General features: G+C 59.3%; 1 protein-coding gene across 10 annotated transcripts; it reads right to left on the bottom strand.

Moving 5' to 3' along the window:
* Positions 1-1,096: 1,096 nt before the first annotated feature.
* SIDT2 (SID1 transmembrane family member 2) lies at positions 1,097-17,269 on the bottom strand. 10 transcript variants are annotated; one of them, XM_032356477.1, is made up of 28 exons: positions 16,174-17,269; positions 14,420-14,541; positions 14,013-14,177; positions 13,877-13,922; positions 13,365-13,466; positions 13,171-13,254; positions 12,162-12,261; positions 11,918-11,983; positions 10,737-10,830; positions 10,332-10,384; positions 9,971-9,982; positions 9,543-9,614; positions 9,319-9,390; positions 9,075-9,137; positions 8,161-8,279; positions 7,740-7,813; positions 7,577-7,643; positions 6,980-7,053; positions 6,741-6,864; positions 6,408-6,525; positions 5,744-5,898; positions 5,481-5,589; positions 5,140-5,216; positions 4,914-4,960; positions 4,546-4,651; positions 3,868-3,978; positions 2,633-2,746; positions 1,097-2,541 (listed from the first exon to the last, which is right to left on the bottom strand). In XM_032356477.1, exons 1-28 carry the CDS (start codon positions 16,354-16,356, stop codon positions 2,479-2,481), a joined length of 2,592 nt encoding a protein of 863 aa, XP_032212368.1. In that variant the 5' UTR covers positions 16,357-17,269; the 3' UTR covers positions 1,097-2,478. The 10 variants fall into 10 exon arrangements, with proteins under 10 accessions (XP_032212368.1, XP_032212370.1, XP_032212369.1 ...); XM_032356479.1 differs by having other exon boundaries at positions 5,762-5,898; positions 16,174-17,266; XM_032356478.1 differs by lacking the exon at positions 9,971-9,982 and having other exon boundaries at positions 16,174-17,267.
* Positions 17,270-17,480: the final 211 nt, after the last annotated feature.

Raw genomic sequence — 17,480 nt, 5'->3', positions numbered from 1 at the left:
ACACCAGCTCTGGGTGGGAGGCTCCGAGGCTGCTATCCTTCCCTCCCTCCCGACCCTAGAGAACAGACTGGACTGCACCACTCCTGGAAGCAGACCCACTCATACCGTGGCTTAGAGCTGGTCTCAGGGGTCTGGGGAAGGGGTCCCCGAAGAAGTTAAGAGACTGCCAGTGGGGTCCCTTGGGCTGCCCGCTGTGAGACCACCCCAACCCTCTCCCTACGGCGGCCTAACAGGGAGGGGCTAACACTCTCCACCACACCCTGGACACCCTCCAGGAGAGGCGCAGCTGCGCTTGGCAATGGGCGGTGGACAGTGGAGGGGACGCCCACCACAGCCAGCCTCCTAAGGCCAGAGCCCAGGGACAGAGCTGGAGTGCCCCCCAGTGGTGGCTTCTGGGAACAGCAGGGAGGGGATCAGTTAGAGGAAGGCGGACCTCAGACCTTGGGTTAGGTCTGAATTCACCAGCTTCCTGGCCCCCCAAATCTTGGCCTGTTTGGAATCTAAATCAACTTTCTAGGGTTGTTTCCAAATTCCCTCTTCTGGGAGCCTGCCTGCCATCCACATGCACACTTCCCTATTATATAATCACCACCTTGTGTTCCTTGGAGAACCAGCCCTGCCTCATTCTGCATTCTCCTGTCCATTAAAGTCACAGTCAGGGAGCACTGGCTGCACCCACAGTCTGCCAGGCTGGGAGAGGCTCAGGCCAGAAGGGAAGCTGGCCTGCCTTGAAGGTGAGGGGCCAGGTGGGCAGAGGCTGCTGCCATTTGCCAGGTAAGGCGGCGGGGGTTGGGGGGAGCGGCGGATCTCAGTGGCGAGACGGCACCGCTACGACTTCTTCACTCCACCATCCTCTCTGCCCAGCATCGTGCCTGGCATGGTGCAGGCCCCTGGTACATGTTTCCTGAACTGAGGCAGTTGCTCAAAGGGGAGAAGAGACACAGGGGACTCAAGGACACATGGGGAAAACAAGGGGGACTCTACTTTCTTGAAAAGAGAAGGGCAGACCAGCAGAGCTGGGAAACGGAAGGCCTCTGTCCCACCCTCCCTCCAACACCTCCACTTGGAAAGGGGGAGCAAAGAGGGGCCTGAGAAGCACGTCTGGTTGTTTCTTTAATTGAATGCAAACTCGTTCATAGAAAACAGAAACGCAACCGTAGCATGGACACAGACATTGAATGGAGTTCTGAAAAAAGATCCAGATCCACCTCCTCTCCCCAGTCCCAGGGAGAGCCATAAAAACAAGTTGGGCAGAATAAAACACACTCCCATCCCCAAGGCAGAGGCCCGACCTGACCTCCTCCAGCCTTGGCATCTGGCACGGACCAGGTAGGGTGATGGGGATCGAAGGACCACAGCAGCCAGGGGCCCAGAGCTGGGGCAACTCAGTGTAAACTCCTACACATACATGTGTGTGTGACTAACACAAAACTGGGCCAAAGACAGGACGGAAACACGGAAGCCAGCCCTGGGTCCCAGAGTGAGGCTGGACCGGGGACACCGAGGGGAACATGGTGTCCCTTCCTGAGCCTCCTTCTAAGATAGGCACTGGGGCTCCCACGGCTGTGAGGAGGCAGGAGGAGCTGGGCGCCTTGTATCCCCCTCCTTTGCTCCTGGACATTCTTGGGCAGCGTCAATGGCACTGAAAGGCCCCCAAATGGGGCTTGGCAGGACGGAGGGCTGGAAAGAAAAAGGAAGGGAAGGGGGGAACTGATCTCTCCCTCCGATCCTGGTGCCAACGTCAGTCTGGGGGCTGATGGGATAGGAAGGTGACCTCTGAATCCAACCCCTCAGACCAAAGCGACTTTCCCACGTGCACTGATCCTTACTACTACAGAGCCAGTCCCAAGCACAGGTCAGAGGGAGGAGGCAGCACTGGCTGCAGCCCCTCTTAGGCCTTAGCACCGAAAGCCTGGCACCAGCTGGCCAGCCTCCAAAATCCTACACCCCCATTCCTCCCGACTGAAGCGGGCAGTGATGGCAGTCGGGGACGGCCCCAAAAAGCAGTGGGGCCCTGGTGCAGGACAGAGAATCAGGCCCAACCAGGCCCTGGACTGGAGCTCGGGAAGAAGAAAGGGCTTGGGGTCGCAGGCTCCTGAGGAGGGGAAGGACGGACGGAATGCAAGGTGTGAGATGAGCAGGGCAACAACACTCTCTCCTTCATCCTGAAGAGGAACAAACGGAGAGCCAACGGACAGGGCCCATGAGAGGCTCTCAACACTGAAGCAGCAGCCATTGGCCAGCATCTGGGGTGTTAGGGGAGCAGGCCTCCTCCCCAGGAGAGGATAGCCACAAGGCTCACAGCTCCCCCCACGACCGTCCCAGGCCAAGTCTGGGCCAGACCTCGCGGGCCCACCACCACCCGCGCTGGGCCGCAGGGTGAGGACTTATACCCCCAGAGCTACAGAGGCTCTAGGCAGTGAGGCAGAGGAGCTCAGGGGGGTCCCCCCATGAGTAAAGCAAGGGGCCTGGCTCCCGCTAGAAGACGTAGATCTTGTCCCGCTGCACGGTGTCAAGGTCGTCGTCCAGCGTCAGCAACACCTGTTGGGGAGGACGGCGAGTCAGGCACAGGCCACGGGGCAACCTCGGCCTCTACCCCACCCCCGTGCTGGGGCAGGACAGCCTCACAGACCAGGAATGACCCAAACATAGCAATGGAGGAGAGGAAGTGCCAGATGTCGTGGTCGTCAAAGAAGTCCAGGAGGATGCAGTCGCGGTTGTGCTCCCGGGACTCGGCAGGTGTTTTCTGGAGAGGAAAAGGGAGAGCTGCCTGGGGCGCGCCCACCCAGGCCGGACCAGACCCGCCTGTGGCTGCCCGTGGCCAAGCTGCGGCCCGTGCCAGGCGCGAGCGCACCGTCCTCCCAACTCACCCTTGCCCTCGTCCCCCACAGCTAAGAATGGGCTTTTTGTGACAGATTTCTCCCGGAGGATGCTGGCTTCTGCCCCTGCTCTCATCGGCAACTCCGGGCTCACTTGTTCTCCGGAACCTTACTGGCAGGCCACACAGCCCTCCGCACCACCCAGGACCGGAGCCAGGACTGTGCGCCCCGACCTGCAGCACTCTGGGTCCTCCCTGCTTGCCATAACCCTACCCTACTAACCCTGCCTGGACATCACTGCATCTGGGGGCTGTCCGTGCCACATTCTGAGGCCACTGAGACGACAACCATCCTGCCCTCAGGACTTCAGTCTTCACTCAGCCCCCAAATTCGTGCTTTCTCTGACCCCAAATCTGCCTCGTCTAGTTCTGCCTCTTGTCGTGAGTCTGGTCACAGCATCGCTGGGCCACAGGCCCTTTCTCATCACCCAAGGTCTTGTGAAGGCCATGAGCAAGGTCTGCCTCTGCAAGGAAGCTTTCCTGGACCTCTTAACTCTGTCCTCTGTTTTCGGGTCCATTCCCTCTCCCGTCCTTGCCTATCCGCTTCAGCTTGTGCATCATATTGCAAAGAGCAGTCCAGGAACCGGTGGTCTCTCCTGAACTAGATTCTAAGTGCTTCAAAGGCAGAGACCCAGCAGGCTTGGTTCTGACCACAGAATCGAAACCCAAATCATGGCAGGTGCCTGCGAGGCCAGAGAGGAGAGCCTGGCACTTCCGGCTTCAAAACCCAGCTGTGCCACTCATTGGCTGTGTGACCTTGGGCAGGTCCCTTGGCCTCTCTGAACCTCAGCGGCCTCCTAGGCAAAACGGGGGTGGGGGGGGGACAGCCCCAAGCTGGCATGTTGACCATTAGGAGGGTTAAGTGAAAAGGCGGCTGTGAAGGGGGGGCGTTAGCACACACAAACGATGTTTGTGAAGAGAAGGGGCCCTGGGTGGGCTCACAGGGAGCCTGCGGACAAGCCCCACCCTCTCGGCGGGTCGATCCTCACCTGCCAGGTGCTGAGTCCCTGGAAGAAGAAGAAGAGCGCGAAGCCCCACACCACGGACGTGCACACGATGCAGAGCAGTGGGATGAGCTTGATCCGCTCCCCGCTGCGGAGCTGTGGGAGGGAAGAGCAGCCTGAGGGCCAGACCCTGGCCTGGCCCATTCCCCGCACCCCAACCCGCCCTTTGTGCCACTTCTCAGCACACAGGATGGATCCTTCGGGAAGCCTTCCTAGATTCGCACCATCACCTTGTGTAGCTACACAGTGAATGTGTCCCACGCCAGCAGCCTGGGGTCCTCACCCCTACGTCCACCCTAGCTAGGCCCCCAGGTGCGCAGAGCCCCGTGCTGGCGGGGCACGTTGGCCGGGGGCTCTCCTGGTGCAGAGGCTCCTCTCACACCAGCTGTCGGAGGCCCCCACCTGTGCAGACCTGGTGACCCCCAGCTCAGAGCCCCCCTGCATTGCACGGGGCTCTTGCCACCCACAGGGCCACTCCTGGAGGAGGGAAGTCTCTGGATGCAGCTGGAGTACATGCAGGAGACTTTAGCCTCTCCCCTCCTCAGACCTCATGGCAGAGTTGAAGGAAAAACTCCCCCTCTCAGTGCTAACCGGAAGCAGGCCATGCCTGGCTCCGTCCCACAAAGGCAGGGCACCTGGTGGCCGAGGCCCAGCACCACTCACCTTCATGATAATGTAGAAGGCAAAGTAGAGAAGCAGGTTGCAGATGCCAATGGCCAACAAGTAGGAGGCGAAATCATTGGGGCGCATGATGAGCCCATAGGCAGCTCTAGCAAAGGGAGGGAGAGCTGGTGAGGCCAGGGAGGGCCAAGAGCAAGGCAAGGGCTCTCCCTCACCCCTACCCCACATTTTATGATGACGTGAGGCTGGGTTCAGAGGCCCGCAGAAATGCTAGAACCCGAGGTGCCAACATTTCTCTCCTCAGCTCCCATTTCTCATGCCCAAAGCTGAGACTTTGTTCATGGCCCCCAAGGCAGCCAGTGGCTGGCCCAGTCCCCAGCCAGGCTACCACAGGCAATGGCCAGACTCACAGCGACCAGTTGATAATGTTGCCCATAACCAGCAGCACCATGCGGTCCTGGAGGGAAGCAGAGAAACGAGGACTGAGAGGGGGAAGAGAGAGAGGGAGAAAAGTGGAGGAAGGCCCAAGTCAGCCGCTGCCCGCCCTCCCCCGGGCTGTCAGCGGCGCCCCGCCCCCCACCCCAGAGGGAGGAGAGAGGACAGAGGAGTTGAAGAGGGCTGGGGCGGGGCCGGTACCACGTAGAGGGGCCCACTGCACTGCCGGATGCAGTCTGTGTAGAGCACGTGGAGGATGCGGCGGCAGATCCCTGAGTCTGCAAGAAGGGACCGAGCTGACGGGCACAGGCACCACTCTCTCCTGGCCCCTGGCCCACGCCAGCAGAGAGAACCCCAGGGCTTCGGAGGGCATGGCTGTGCCAACCCTCATCCAACTCCTCCCACTGTGATTCTTCCAGGGACCCCAGCAAGAGGGCAGAACCCAAAGTCGGTAGTGAGTGCGGGTTCCCAAGGCCACCGACCCCTCCTTCCAGGGGCCCGGCTGCCCAGACCCCCACGCCCTACCCCGGGCGGGCCCTCACCCAGCTTCCAGCGGCCCATGTAGTAGAGCTGTGTGCTGAGGAGCAGGGTGGCAATGATGTGAATGACCGAGAAGACGACCCAGAACGCTGTGTTCCCTTTGCCGAAGACCTGCCGGGGGCCGCCGTAGGCAGGGCTGAGGAGGTGCTGAGGAGAGCCGCTACCCCAGCCCACCCTTCCTCCCGAGCAGCGGGGCTGGGGCTCTCCGGCAGGCCCAGGGAAGGCACCTCAGGGACGGGATAGGGGGTGCGTGCGGGGTGGGTACCATGGGCCAGGGCCTCACCACGCCCAGCACGGAGAAGAAGATGACGATGGCCAGGCAGGCGTAGGCGCTGTAGGCACTGGCGTTGATGTCTGGATGCCGCTTCTGGTAGAGCTTCAGCATGCACAGCCCAGCAATCATGTACATGAATGACGTGTCTGGGTTGGGGGACAGGAACGTGAGCTACAAACACATCCACCAAACTTCAGCAGTGAACTCCCAGCCCAGACAGCCTGGGGGGCCGAGAAAGGCCCAACACCTTCCCATGGCCACAGAGCAGGAGGGCAGCGGGCTGAACGCCATTCCCTTCACTGTCCCTAGGACAGCACACTGCGGCCCCACTGGCCGGCATCCAGTCTGACCTCCCCTGACAGCAAGGACAACTTAGCCTGAGCACCCTAAGATCAGGGACCAGAGCTCAAGTATGTTCCTTGTCTCGGCGTTTACCCTTGCTTTTCCATAGAAAACACTCAACGAAGGAATGCGGTAGCACCCAGCTGCCTCTTTTCTATAAAACTAGGACATGTGTGCCCACAGGAAGCCCAGCTCCGGAGTCTCCCACAGGGGCTGAGTGTTGGGGATCCCTGCCGGGGACCCGGGGATGGTGGAGGACCTCAGGCAGGTCCCTGCTCTCGGTGCAGCCAGGGAAGCAGGAGGCCCCACTCACCAAACTGGAAGTTGGTATAGTTGGGGCAGACATGATAGCAGGCACTAAGCAGCCCCTCCATCATCAGCGCTGTGCCCATGGCGTAGAACAGGCCAAAGTGTTTTGGGATCCCACATTCCTGTGGGGAGAAGGGAAGGGAGAGAGAAGGTGAGGCAGGAAGGGGGAGGGGAGGGACGGAGGACAGAGAAGGGGAAAGAGGGACGGAGGGAGGGACCCAAAGAGGGGGAGCAGGAGAGAGGAACGGTGTGGCATGTGGTGGGGCATGTGGGCTGGGCCACGCCTGCTAGAAAGGGCCTGGAGGCGGCGAGGCCTCTGCGGCAGGTGCTGTCTCACCAGGGCGTAGAGGTCGTTGCGCAGCAGGGCCCGGTTGTGGTTGATCTCCCGCTGCAGGATGATGAGCAGGAAGAGCAGCCCCAGCAGGATGTACCCCAGGTTGCTCAGGATGTTGTTGAAGGCGCTGGAAGGAGGGACAGGGGCGCATGGCCTCGGCCCTACCTGCGGCAGGCGTTGGCGGAGCCCTCCCCGCCTCCCCTGCCACCCCCAATCCCTAGCTCACTCCCGAGGACCCCCACCTGAGGTTGCCCAGAGGGTGGGCGCAGAGGAAGTTGTAGTAGCAGATGTCCTGATTCCCAGTGACATTCACCACCTGCAGCGGGGCACGGCGGCGGGAGGGGCTGCTGAAACACCTGACTTGGCCCGGAGCCCAGGCGAGAGGGAGCCAGACCCGGGCCACACCACACAGTCCCACGTGGCAGGATGGCAAAAAGCCACACAGGCGGCTGGCCGGGCCAGCCCTCTCTGGCACAGTCCCCGCCCCTCACACTACGTGGAGCCCAAGATCACGGGGCATGACCATGACAGAGGGTCTTGCATCACAGCCCAGAGAAAAAGGAAGAGAAACCAAGGCCTACAAAGTCCTATGATCCTAGTTGCGTAAACCCCGCAACAAGCTGGGGAAGGTGCCGTCACCGTTACTGAACGGCCCCATTTTGCAGATGAGAACACTGAAGCTCCCTGAGCGCGCTCCAGGTCACCCAGCCCGTGAGGCAGAGTTAGGCTCTGAACCCAGGTCCTGTGACCTATGACCTGTGCGCACGCCAGAGCCCCAGGCTGGGACACTTGGCAAGGGTGCTCTGCATGGGCCCAGGGGAGCCAGCCCGGCCTCTCACCGTCTGGTAGGTGATCACCAGCTGTACCACTGGAAGCGCATAAAAGACCGCGATGGTGGCGATGTTCCTGTGGGGTGGGGGACAGCGGTGAGGAGGCCGAACCCGAGACACGGCCACGCCACCCTGCCGGTAACAGGAGGCCTGGCCCACTCCACCCACTCACCAGAAGTAGATCTGGTACTTCTTCCGAAGGACGCGCTTGTCCTTGCGTGCCAGGTCGGCCACGTAGAGGTATTGCTGGGGAGAAGCTGCAGTGAGCCCCACTTTCCCACTGCCCGGGAGACTGGAGAAGCCCCTCTTGCCCGGGTTAGAGGAAAACAAGAGAATCCCCCCGCCCCTCCCACAGGCCATAATTCTGCAGGGCCCGGCTCAAGGCCACCCCACTGCTGTTGGCTGGTCAGTCTGGCAGGGCTGGGAACGGAGTCAGCCTCTCCTGGGATCGATGCTGCCACAGCTGAGCTCTTTCCCTTTGTTCCCCTAAGATGTCACCCCAGAGGGAGCTGGGGCTCAGTGCTGGGGCCTGAACACAGAATCTACTTTCCTTGGGAAACCCATGGCCAGCGCCAGCCCACAGGGCATCAGACCTTGGTGCGAATGACATTCTTGTCGGAATCGATGTCCGTCAACGTGTCGTAGTCATCCTCTTCCACAGAGCTCATGGAGTCCAGGCGAGGCCGAGTGCCCACGGGGTCGAGGGAGCGATCTGGGGTGGGCAGGAGGAAACAGTTAACCCACAGGCACAGAACCTAAGGTCTGTCCCCACCCACCTAGGGCAATTGTCACAATTACTGGGCGATGGGCAGAGGCAAACTGTGGGCTCAGAGCAGGGGTGGAGGTGAGCTCAGGCCCAGGGCAAAGGTATCACAGGTGCTCCTAAGTCCTCAAGGGGAACAAGGGTGGGTTCTGGGAAGAGGCCACCAAAGAGGGACCCCTCCAGCCCTGTCCCCCTCACTGACATAGGACTTCTAGGCCAGGACCCTGAGCAGACCTTGGGCCCCAGACATAAGCAACAGGACTGAATTCGGCAGAAGTCATGCTGATTAGGTGCCCAGCTGTGTGGGTTCTGAGAGGGCATGGCCTTGGCCCCCACTTGGTAGAGACCCAGTGGGCTCTGGGGTACAGCAAGGGTGATACCTGCTCCTGTTCTTTTCTGGTGCCTTCAGAAGCTTCCTCTTGTTACCTTGCTGGAGCGAAGTCCCCAGAGGCCAGGACATGATACCCCTGCCCATAGGCCCTACCCCAGCAGGGCAGGGAGTGAGGGTGCTGGCAAACATGGCAGCAAACCAGAATATCTGGCCTAGGGGTAGCTGGGGTGCCAGTCCACCAGCATCGAGGCCAGTGCCTGCTTCTCTCAAAAGACACAAGAGCGGGCAATTATTGGCTTTAGATGGGGAAGCCATGCACAAAGCGTCTCTCTGGCCCTGGAGCCTACCGGCCCCAGTCAACGGCCCTGGCAGGAGCAGATTGGCAGAGCAGCGCCCCCCCACCCCACATCTACCCATGGCAATGCACAGCTGCCGCATCTGGCCAAAGGGGAGGCGCCGCTTGAACTGGTCGTGCCCTTCAAAGGAAAGGGAAAGTTACCGGGAAGTGGGGCCAAGGAAGAGAGCATGAGAGGGGAGAGGGGCAGGGAGCCAGCAGCCCCTTTCCTGGTGCCAGCGTCTGGCAGAAGAGGCGGGTGCCCGTCACCACGCTTCACCCAGCCTGCTCCAGCCCTGCAAGGCCCCGCCTGCCTCACTCACCCTGGTAGCTGTAGGACAGGTCTCCGGTGCCCGTGCTATCCCCCAGGCCGTCTGTGGACCCGGAACTGTTCTCTGCGGGGGATGGGGCAAGGGACGTAGTGAGGTCTCGGTGGGAGAGGACAGGGAGGCAGGGGTCGGGAGGGGCCCCGTGGTCACTCTGCTGCCTTGGAGGTAGAAGCCCAGGCTGTGAGTGGGCAAGGACAACCTCTGGCGTTCACACGTACCGAAGGAGCCGTAGTTGTAGCCCTCATAAGGGGAGCTGCCAGGGAAGGAGTCGGCGAGCACCCGAGGGTGACCTGCAACAAGAAATCAGGGGCCCCTAAGCTCTGGCAGCAGAGTGGGGCCCACAGCCAAGAAGAGAGAAGGAAGACTCCAGAGAAGAGACACGGAGGAGCTACGCAGCTGCAAAGAGTAAGCACCTATCCCGACAAATGCACTTCCTCCCACCCCTACCGACTGCCCCAGCCTCCCACGAGTGGCCCCGAAGAAGCCTTTGCCATCCTTCGTCCTCGCTCCGGAGACAGTGGTCGGCGAACCGATGTGTCTAAATGACCAGCTAGGACAGCCCGGGTCCCGCCCAGACCCCCTGGTGCATCCCCTCCCTCGCCCATTCTGGACCTCAGCTCCTCTGCCCACAGCCCCTGGAGCTTACCAAGGAGAGAAGCTGAGAGAGAAGGTCCCAGCAGGAGGGAGGATAGACAGAGAGGGAAGGAGGGAAGAAAAAGAGAGAGAATGAAAGGTTAATAACCGCCCCCGGACTCTGAGCTGTATTGCCTGAGGCGGACAGACAGTGTAGCTAGACCCAGAGAATGAACTGAGTGACAGCCATTAAGATGGGCACGTAAGGGTCGCAGGGGCACAAGAGCCCAGCCCCGTTTCCATCTGTAGAGTGTTAGTCCCGATCTGAACACCCAGAAGCCCCCAGCTGGCCTTTCCTCCACCAGCCCCCGAGGGAACCATCCAGAAAATCACAGAGCAAACTCTGCCCTCCCTGCCCAGGCCTCCGGAGGTACCGCTTTCTGGGCAGGCTCGGTCCATGGCCACCAGAAGCGTCTTCTTCCTCTGCCTGCAGGAACAGAATCCAGAGGCAAACCAGAGGGGCCAGGATGAGGATCCCTCCTACCCTGGACTGGCCTGCTTCCACCCTCTCCACCCATAACCCTGTCCTCTGTCTGTGACCTTAAGGTTCCTCCCAGGCTGGGAAGCAATGTGGGGTTTCCTTGCTTGGGTAGAAGGTTGAGGGCAGGGGCTGGTTTCCAGAGGAGAGGCCCATGGAGCACTGACCCTGAAAGGGACCTGCCTTCCTATGCCCCAGGATGGTGTGGAGCTGGGGCCCTGGGCTGGCTTAGATCCTGCCAGGCCAGCTCCCCTGCTCGACCCACCCCAGAAAAGGGGGATGCCCAGTGGCCCTGCTTTACCTCCAGTTCTCCCAACAGGCCAGGAGGATGGTCAGCAGATAGAAGGAGAGAAATATGCCCAGGCAAAAGAGCATACCACCAACATAGGCCTCCGCTGTTGTGGGGGGTCAGAGAGGAAGATGTGATGTAAGAAGAAGCATCAGACCTTCCAAGGATGCTTGCCATGGCACACAAGGGCCCGACAGGGTGAGCAACGGGCAGTTCCCCGAAACAGGCCAAACTCTGATGTGATTCCTGTCTCTCCTCCTATTGCTCCCTCAGCTAGAATTTTCTCCTCTCTTTCTTTCTCACAATCTCCATCCTGTTTTCTTTTCTTTCTTTTTCTTTTTAAGGTTTTGTTTATTTATTTGACAGAGAGAGAGAGAGAGAAAGAGATCACAAGTAGGCACAGAGAGGGGGAAAACAGGCTCCCTGCTGAGCAGAGAGCCCAATCTGGGGCTCGATCCCAGGACCCTGAGATCATGACCTGAGCCCACTGAGCCACCCAGGCGCCCCCTCCATCCTGTTTTTAAACACAGCTTCCTTCCAAACACAGCTCAGGGGCTGCATCCTCTAGGAAAGCTTCTCTGTCCTGGGGTCCCAGTGACTGTCCTTTGCCCTTCACAGCTTCAGCACACTGCCCAGAAGCGGGCCCCTGTTCTTCAGACAGGAACTCTGAGGACTCTTGGCCAATGCAAAACACCCGGCACAAAGACGGTGCTCAAGAAATATTTGCGGAATAAAGATTTCCTACAAGACAGGCAGCTTCTTTCCCCTCCCGTTACAATCCCTTATTTTTAGGTTCTATTTTCCAGTTTACAAAGGGCTCCATTCAATCACTCGGTAAATATTTATCGAGCATGACTAAGGGGCCTAACACTTTCCAGCTAATTTTGTGCTAAACCTCACAATTTGGTGAGACTACTGGGACAGATCCTATTACCATCAAGACAGAGAGACAGGGAAACTGAGGCTCAGTGAGACTGCACGGCTCACAAGGGGTGAAGAGAGAACTGGAACTCAGTACTTCAATTATTAGTGTCTGACTCTGTACTACACCACCCTGGGACCCACCCCCCATCGTGAAGGCTGCCAAGAACACTCCCCCTTCCAGGCCCACCAGTCTGCGTGTAGGCACCCCCCACCCCGACCGGTCTGAGAGGAAGAGCCTCCCTCTTCCTCACTCAGCCACCCACACTCACACGTGACTGCTCGAGATACCACCACTGACAGGGTTTTCTGGCGGTGCCCTTGATCAACCGGTTCATCTGGAAGCAGAACGTCAAACAAGAAGCTGCCTGGAGCTTGGCTAAAAAGTTTGTGGGACCAGGCCTGGGAGAGTCCGGGGCCAAAACCTCACATCCCGGTGGACCCACCCATCAGCCACGCAGGTTCTTCTACCTCCTGGGGAGCGACCAGCCCCGAGGCCCCGGGTACACCGTGTACCTTCCACAAAGGGGTAGAAAGGCAAGGAGCCCCCGCAGGCCTGGTCTTCGGTCTTCACCACCACGACCACATAAAAGCTATTGCTGGGGAAGTCTTTGCGCTGCAGGATGACGATGGGGATGACAAAACCATCGTTGTCGTCAACCACCATCAAAATCAATCCATAAAATGCGCACTTAATTTTATTTAGCCCACACTAAGGTCCCTACGAGATAAGTACTAGCACTGCCCTTATTAGGCTTTAGGGTTACACGGCCAGTAAGTGGTACAGCAGGGTTACCTGCTCCAGAGCCCAAACCGCGACCGTGTGCCACCCAGGTGAGCATACGTGTGCACGACCACCAGCAGGGGACCCATGGGCACGCCGTGCGGTCTGGGCATAAGCCAGGAGGAAAAGTGGAGGGGCCTGCTGCCCCCTCAGTTGCAAGACTGGATGTTGTCAGGTGAGTGTGTGGCTTCACCCTCCCGGCCCCCAGCACAGGTTTCAGCCTTTTCAAGGGCAGCACTCAGCAGCAGCCAGGAACCTTTTCTCAATCTCTCTCTCTCTCTCTCTCTTTTTTTAGATCTTACTTACTTATTTGACAGAGAGTGAGTGAGCTCAAGCAGGGGGAGCAGCAGGCAGAGGGAGAGAGAAGGAGGCTCCCCAATGAGCAGAGAGCCTGATGCGGGACTGGATCCCAGGATCCTGGGATCATGACCTGAGCTGAAGGCAGATGCTGAACCGACTGAGCCACCCGGGCGCCCCTCCTTTTCCCCCTCCTAGCTCGCGTTACAGTGAATGAAATAGATACGAAAGCCAGAAAGGGTTCTCTGCTCTCTCCTACCCCACAAGGTGATTGGGAAGATGATTCAACCCTCACATAAAGTGCAGAGCCCCAAATCTCAGGGACTGGCAGGCCAAGACTCAGTCTTATCAGTAGGGTAAAAATGGAGGCAGGGGTGAAGGCGCAAGGGTTTGGAAAGTTCATCCCCTGGCTACATCTCCTAAAGGGTCATGCGCATTTCCTACCTGCACAGTGATGGCAGCCTTCTTGGTCATAGTCTGGTACATGCCGATGAAGGCTACGTTGTTGTCTAGGTCATAGACAGGGCACTACAGAAGGAGGAGGGGAGAGGCAAATGGGCAGGAACCCAGGCCCTGGGTCCCCTCTTTAGCAGTCCTGCTCCCCGCTGGTGGAGAGCAAAAAAGGGCAGACCACCTACCAGGACATCCTGGATGGAGATGACTGAGCAGGGGAAGGCCTTGTTGGAGGTCACCTTGACAATCACTGAGTCCACTCCCTCCGGGAACTCATACTTGAAGTACTGAGGGCACAGGAGGGCAAGGAGAGCCCCATCTCATGAGGATGCCCTCTCTGTCCCTCTAGAAGGGAACAGTGTGTATCCTCTCAGAGTTGGGCAGTGGAAGCTCTCAGGGGAGAAGGACCCTGACCCCAAGCAGCCCAATTATATCACTCCCCTCAACCTCAGCTGGGCACTCACAATAGTGTCCCAAGAGGCAAGGAGGAAAGGTGGCAGCCAGACCCCATGCCTCTGCACGTCCACATGGCCTGTCCCTGACCACCTCAGGGCCAGAGCTCCTATTTCCAGACAGTCCCTCCATGGCCAGGGTGCAGTCAACCTGGGACTCCCAGCAGCCAATCTGGGACTCTGCTGACCACTCCTGCTCCCATGTCCCTGCTTCTCCAGAGGGTCAGCTGCCAGACAGATCTTACCTGGGGCTGGGCTGCCGTGGTATTGAAGCTAAACTGCTCCCCAGTCCTGGAGGGAGAAGAGCCCCCCCATCACGGTCACTCACAGAGCCTGGCAAAGAGGCCAGGCCCATGGTCCCCTGGGATGGCCCTTGCAGACCTGAGCACAAAGTCGTCCATCCGGCTGACCCGGAGCTGGTAGGTGGTGTTGACTGGTGACAGGGTGGACACATCCACATAGAAGAACTGGACCTCGGACTCATTCTTGGTTGGGGGCTGGCACAGAGTCCGCTCCACCTTCTGGTACAGGTACTTGCGCTGATACCTACAGCCCAAAGCAGAAAGCAGGACATTACTACTGTCCCAGCCAGCAGGCCACAGCATAGGAGCAAGGCCCCGACTCCCCATCTCTGGTTTCCAACATCTACCTACTCCTCCCCCAGCGAGGCTGACAAGCTCTAGGCTGGCTGGCCTGGCCACTGAGCAGAGGGGCTCCTGGGTGGCCTGAGGCCCTGGATCAGGCCCTAGGTGAGGCTCTCCCCTCCCTGATCCCCAGGTCCTACTCACAGCCCTCGCAGGATTAGGGGCACCTGGAAGGACACCACAGCCTCCTTCTGCCGGACCACGAACAGCAAAGGAGCCCCCTTCTGCTTGTTCAGGACATTCACGGACACACGCACGCCTTCTGTCTGCAGAATGACATGGAGACGCCCCTCAGTCAAGCCTGCGGTGAATCCACCTCTGCTCCTTGGGACACAGGGCTCCAGAGACCATGAGCCCGTCATGCCAACCACTTTGTTCTCCACCCCCAACCACCCCAGTCAGGCTGGTCAGCTAGCTACGCCCCTTCTGCCAGAGCAGCCCCAGTCTTCAGGAGGGATCTGCTCTGAGTTAGAGGAGAGGCTCTTGGAAGAGGGCCCGTCCTGGCTGGCAGACATGTGCAGGACAATGGGACCCACACAACCACAGGGCCTCACTTCCCAACAGGAAACACAACGGAGACTTTGGCCAAACCCAGGATACCCCATACCTATCCATGTTCACGGGATATACTCGCACAGGGACACGGGGACACAGGAGAGCAAGAAGTGTTCCTCAATTTTCTTCCTTGTGAGCCAGGAAGTCCCCATTCAACAACTAATCTGGGGGCTAGAGCCAGTGGGGAGGCGGGGAACGAGACTGTTGAAAGCTAAGAAAGCCAAGTTCTATCCTTAGCTCTGACCAAGGGCCAGGGCTGTGGAGAAGTCACTTCACACCTCTGAGCCCCGATTTCCCCCTCTGTAAAATGCAGACACTCTCATTCTTGGTGCATGGAGGAACGTACAGTGGGAGCTTAAGAAAATCAGTCAATGGATCCTGGCAATGCTTGTTACTGGGCTGCTGAGACCCGAGCCCTACGGCAATGTTTCCCAGAGGGGTAGAAAGTAACTCTCAGGATGACCCCAGTTATGGGGGAGAAGGAAGAAAGGACTCCAAGCAGGAGGACATCAAACTTCAGAGAAACAGGCACTAAAGGCAGCAGCTGGTCTGCCACAGAAGGCAGATCCTGCCCCATTCTGAAAAATAATCACACTGCCACTCTCAGCTCTACCACTTCTTAGTAAATGCAATCACGGAGAGAGCCAGGCAGGAGACCACAGAGCCAGGCTCCAACAGTTCTCCAAATCTCAGCTCTGCCCGGGGTCTAGACTTCCTAGATCTAGCTACAATCACGCTTAACACGTGGCTGGGGAAAAAATGAAAGAGAAAGTCAGGGTGAGGTAGATTCCCCATTGGAGACAAACTTTCTCTCTCCTCCCATCCCATTTGGAGTTGGTCTTATCTCCACCACCTCTGACTGAACAAGGCCAGCAGGCTTTCTAAGGCAGAAAGAGTGGGAAGTCCTGCACTCATCTCCCTGGGGAGTCTCAGCTATAACTTGGCCAAGCAGAGCCTTTCAGTCAGTCTGTCTCATCTCCTTGGGGTTTTGTGGGCCAAGCCCAGTAGCTGGCCTGCTTCCGCCTACACCCAGACTGTGGGGCTGTCAGCTTTGGGGTGCTGGACCAGCCCTGCTCAGAGCACAGCTGCTGGAGAGGAGGGGCTCAAAGAGAAGATGGGAAGGAGACAACTTTAGAAACTGTCCAGTGGGAGCCTCAGAGAAACTGGTGGCAAAGCAAGGAGGACTGGTCAAAAGAGTCCACTGCGGTTCTGGGAAAACGAAACCCAGTAGGGTGCCGCGTTCATGGCCCCCTAAAAGAGCAGAGGACTGACTGACTGGCAGAGCGCTGGTCTGCTCACCCACTCACCACCAGCCCCCCAGCCCGGCCCAGGCCAGCCCTCACCCGGTTTCGGGTCACAGTGTGGTTGAAGGTGTAGATGTTGACCAGCTCGCTGTTGACCTCATCCACGTAGGTGCGCTCAAACTCGGCGTCTTTCTGCGAGACGTTCTTGGGCCCCAGAACCCCCAGATGGCTCTCGACCGAGGCCACCAAGAGCGCCAAGAAGGGCAAGCCCAGAGCGAACATGGCCCCGGCAAGGCGGCAGTGGCGGCGGCGACAGCGGCGGCGGCGGGGACGGCGACAGGCGACAGGACACCTCCGGGACGGGTTGCGGCTCTGGCCGCAGCTTCCAGCATCTCACCAGGACCAGAACTTTAACCCCGGCCTGAGATTAGGAAACGTCCCCTCCCCGGAGCCGCAGAGACGCTCCCAGGGGGCCCGGCGGGGAGGGGCGGCGGGAGAGGGAGGGGAGGATGTGGGGTACGGACCAGCTCGCGAGGGGCTGAGCGCGGCCCGGAGACCCCGCGGCCTCCGGCCGGGGCCGTGAGAGCCAGGGGGCGGCTGGTTGCTGGGAGCTAGGAGACGCCGGGGAAAGGGGAGGGAAGGAGGGAGGAAGGGAAGCCGGCGGCGGGGGCGGCCGGGAAGGGAGGAGGGTCTGAGGGTGAGGAGCGTGAAAGGTGGCAGCGACCCGACGCCGCGCGGCGCGGCACGGCGCGTTTTCCGGGGCGCGGGCCCTTTAAGGGCGGGCGGCCGCGGCGGCCCCCGTGCTCGCAACTCCAGGGAGTGTGCGGTGCCGCGAGGCGGTAAACAGCAGGGCTGCCGGCCCGCCCGCTGACGTCAGGAGAAACTGACACAGATTTAAAGGGCCAAGTCTCGGATTGGGCCTTAAAGGGGCCGCAGCCCTCCAGCTGGAAGCCATCTGGAGCTCCTGTCCCGCTACTACCTCCTCTTTCATAATCCTACCCGTCTCTGGAAGCGCGCTTTGGTTGGAATAGATGGATGTTTCCGTGAAGGATCTCCAAGTACTGGATTCTTGTTGACAAAGACTTCTTTGCTCAATGTAAGGATCCACCTCCATCCTCACCGCGTTTCCCACCGACGTCCCCCATCCTTGGGCCATTAAGAAAGGAAGAGCTCGGGATGCCTGGGTAGCTCTGTGCGTTAAAGCCTCTGCCGTTGGCTCAGGTCACGCTCTCAGGGTTTTGGGATCGAGCCCCGCATCGGGCTCTCTGCTCAGCAGGGAGCCTGCTCCTCTCCCCCCCCCCCCGCCTCTCTGCCTACTTGTGATCTCTGTCTGTCAAATAAATAAATAAATAAAAATCTTAAAAAAAAAAAAAAAAAAAAAAAAGGAAAGAAAGAAAAGAAAGGAA

The sequence above is a fragment of the Mustela erminea genome, chromosome 9, assembly GCF_009829155.1.
Source record: "Mustela erminea isolate mMusErm1 chromosome 9, mMusErm1.Pri, whole genome shotgun sequence".
Classification (NCBI taxonomy): domain Eukaryota; kingdom Metazoa; phylum Chordata; class Mammalia; order Carnivora; family Mustelidae; genus Mustela; species Mustela erminea.
This window is presented reverse-complemented; position numbering and strand designations above follow the sequence as displayed.

Excerpts from the sequence above, each read along its gene's own strand:
- SIDT2 (XM_032356477.1), bottom strand. The coding sequence starts at position 16,356 with ATGTTCGCTCTGGGCTTGCCCTTCTTGGCGCTCTTGGTGGCCTCGGTC. Across the intron at positions 12,262-13,170 it reads AGGCTGCCATCACTGTGCAG|CGCAAAGACTTCCCCAGCAA; the intron begins GTAGGAAATGCG and ends GTCATCCTGCAG. Across the intron at positions 10,385-10,736 it reads GCCTGTTGGGAGAACTGGAG|GCAGAGGAAGAAGACGCTTC; the intron begins GTAAAGCAGGGC and ends CTGTTCCTGCAG.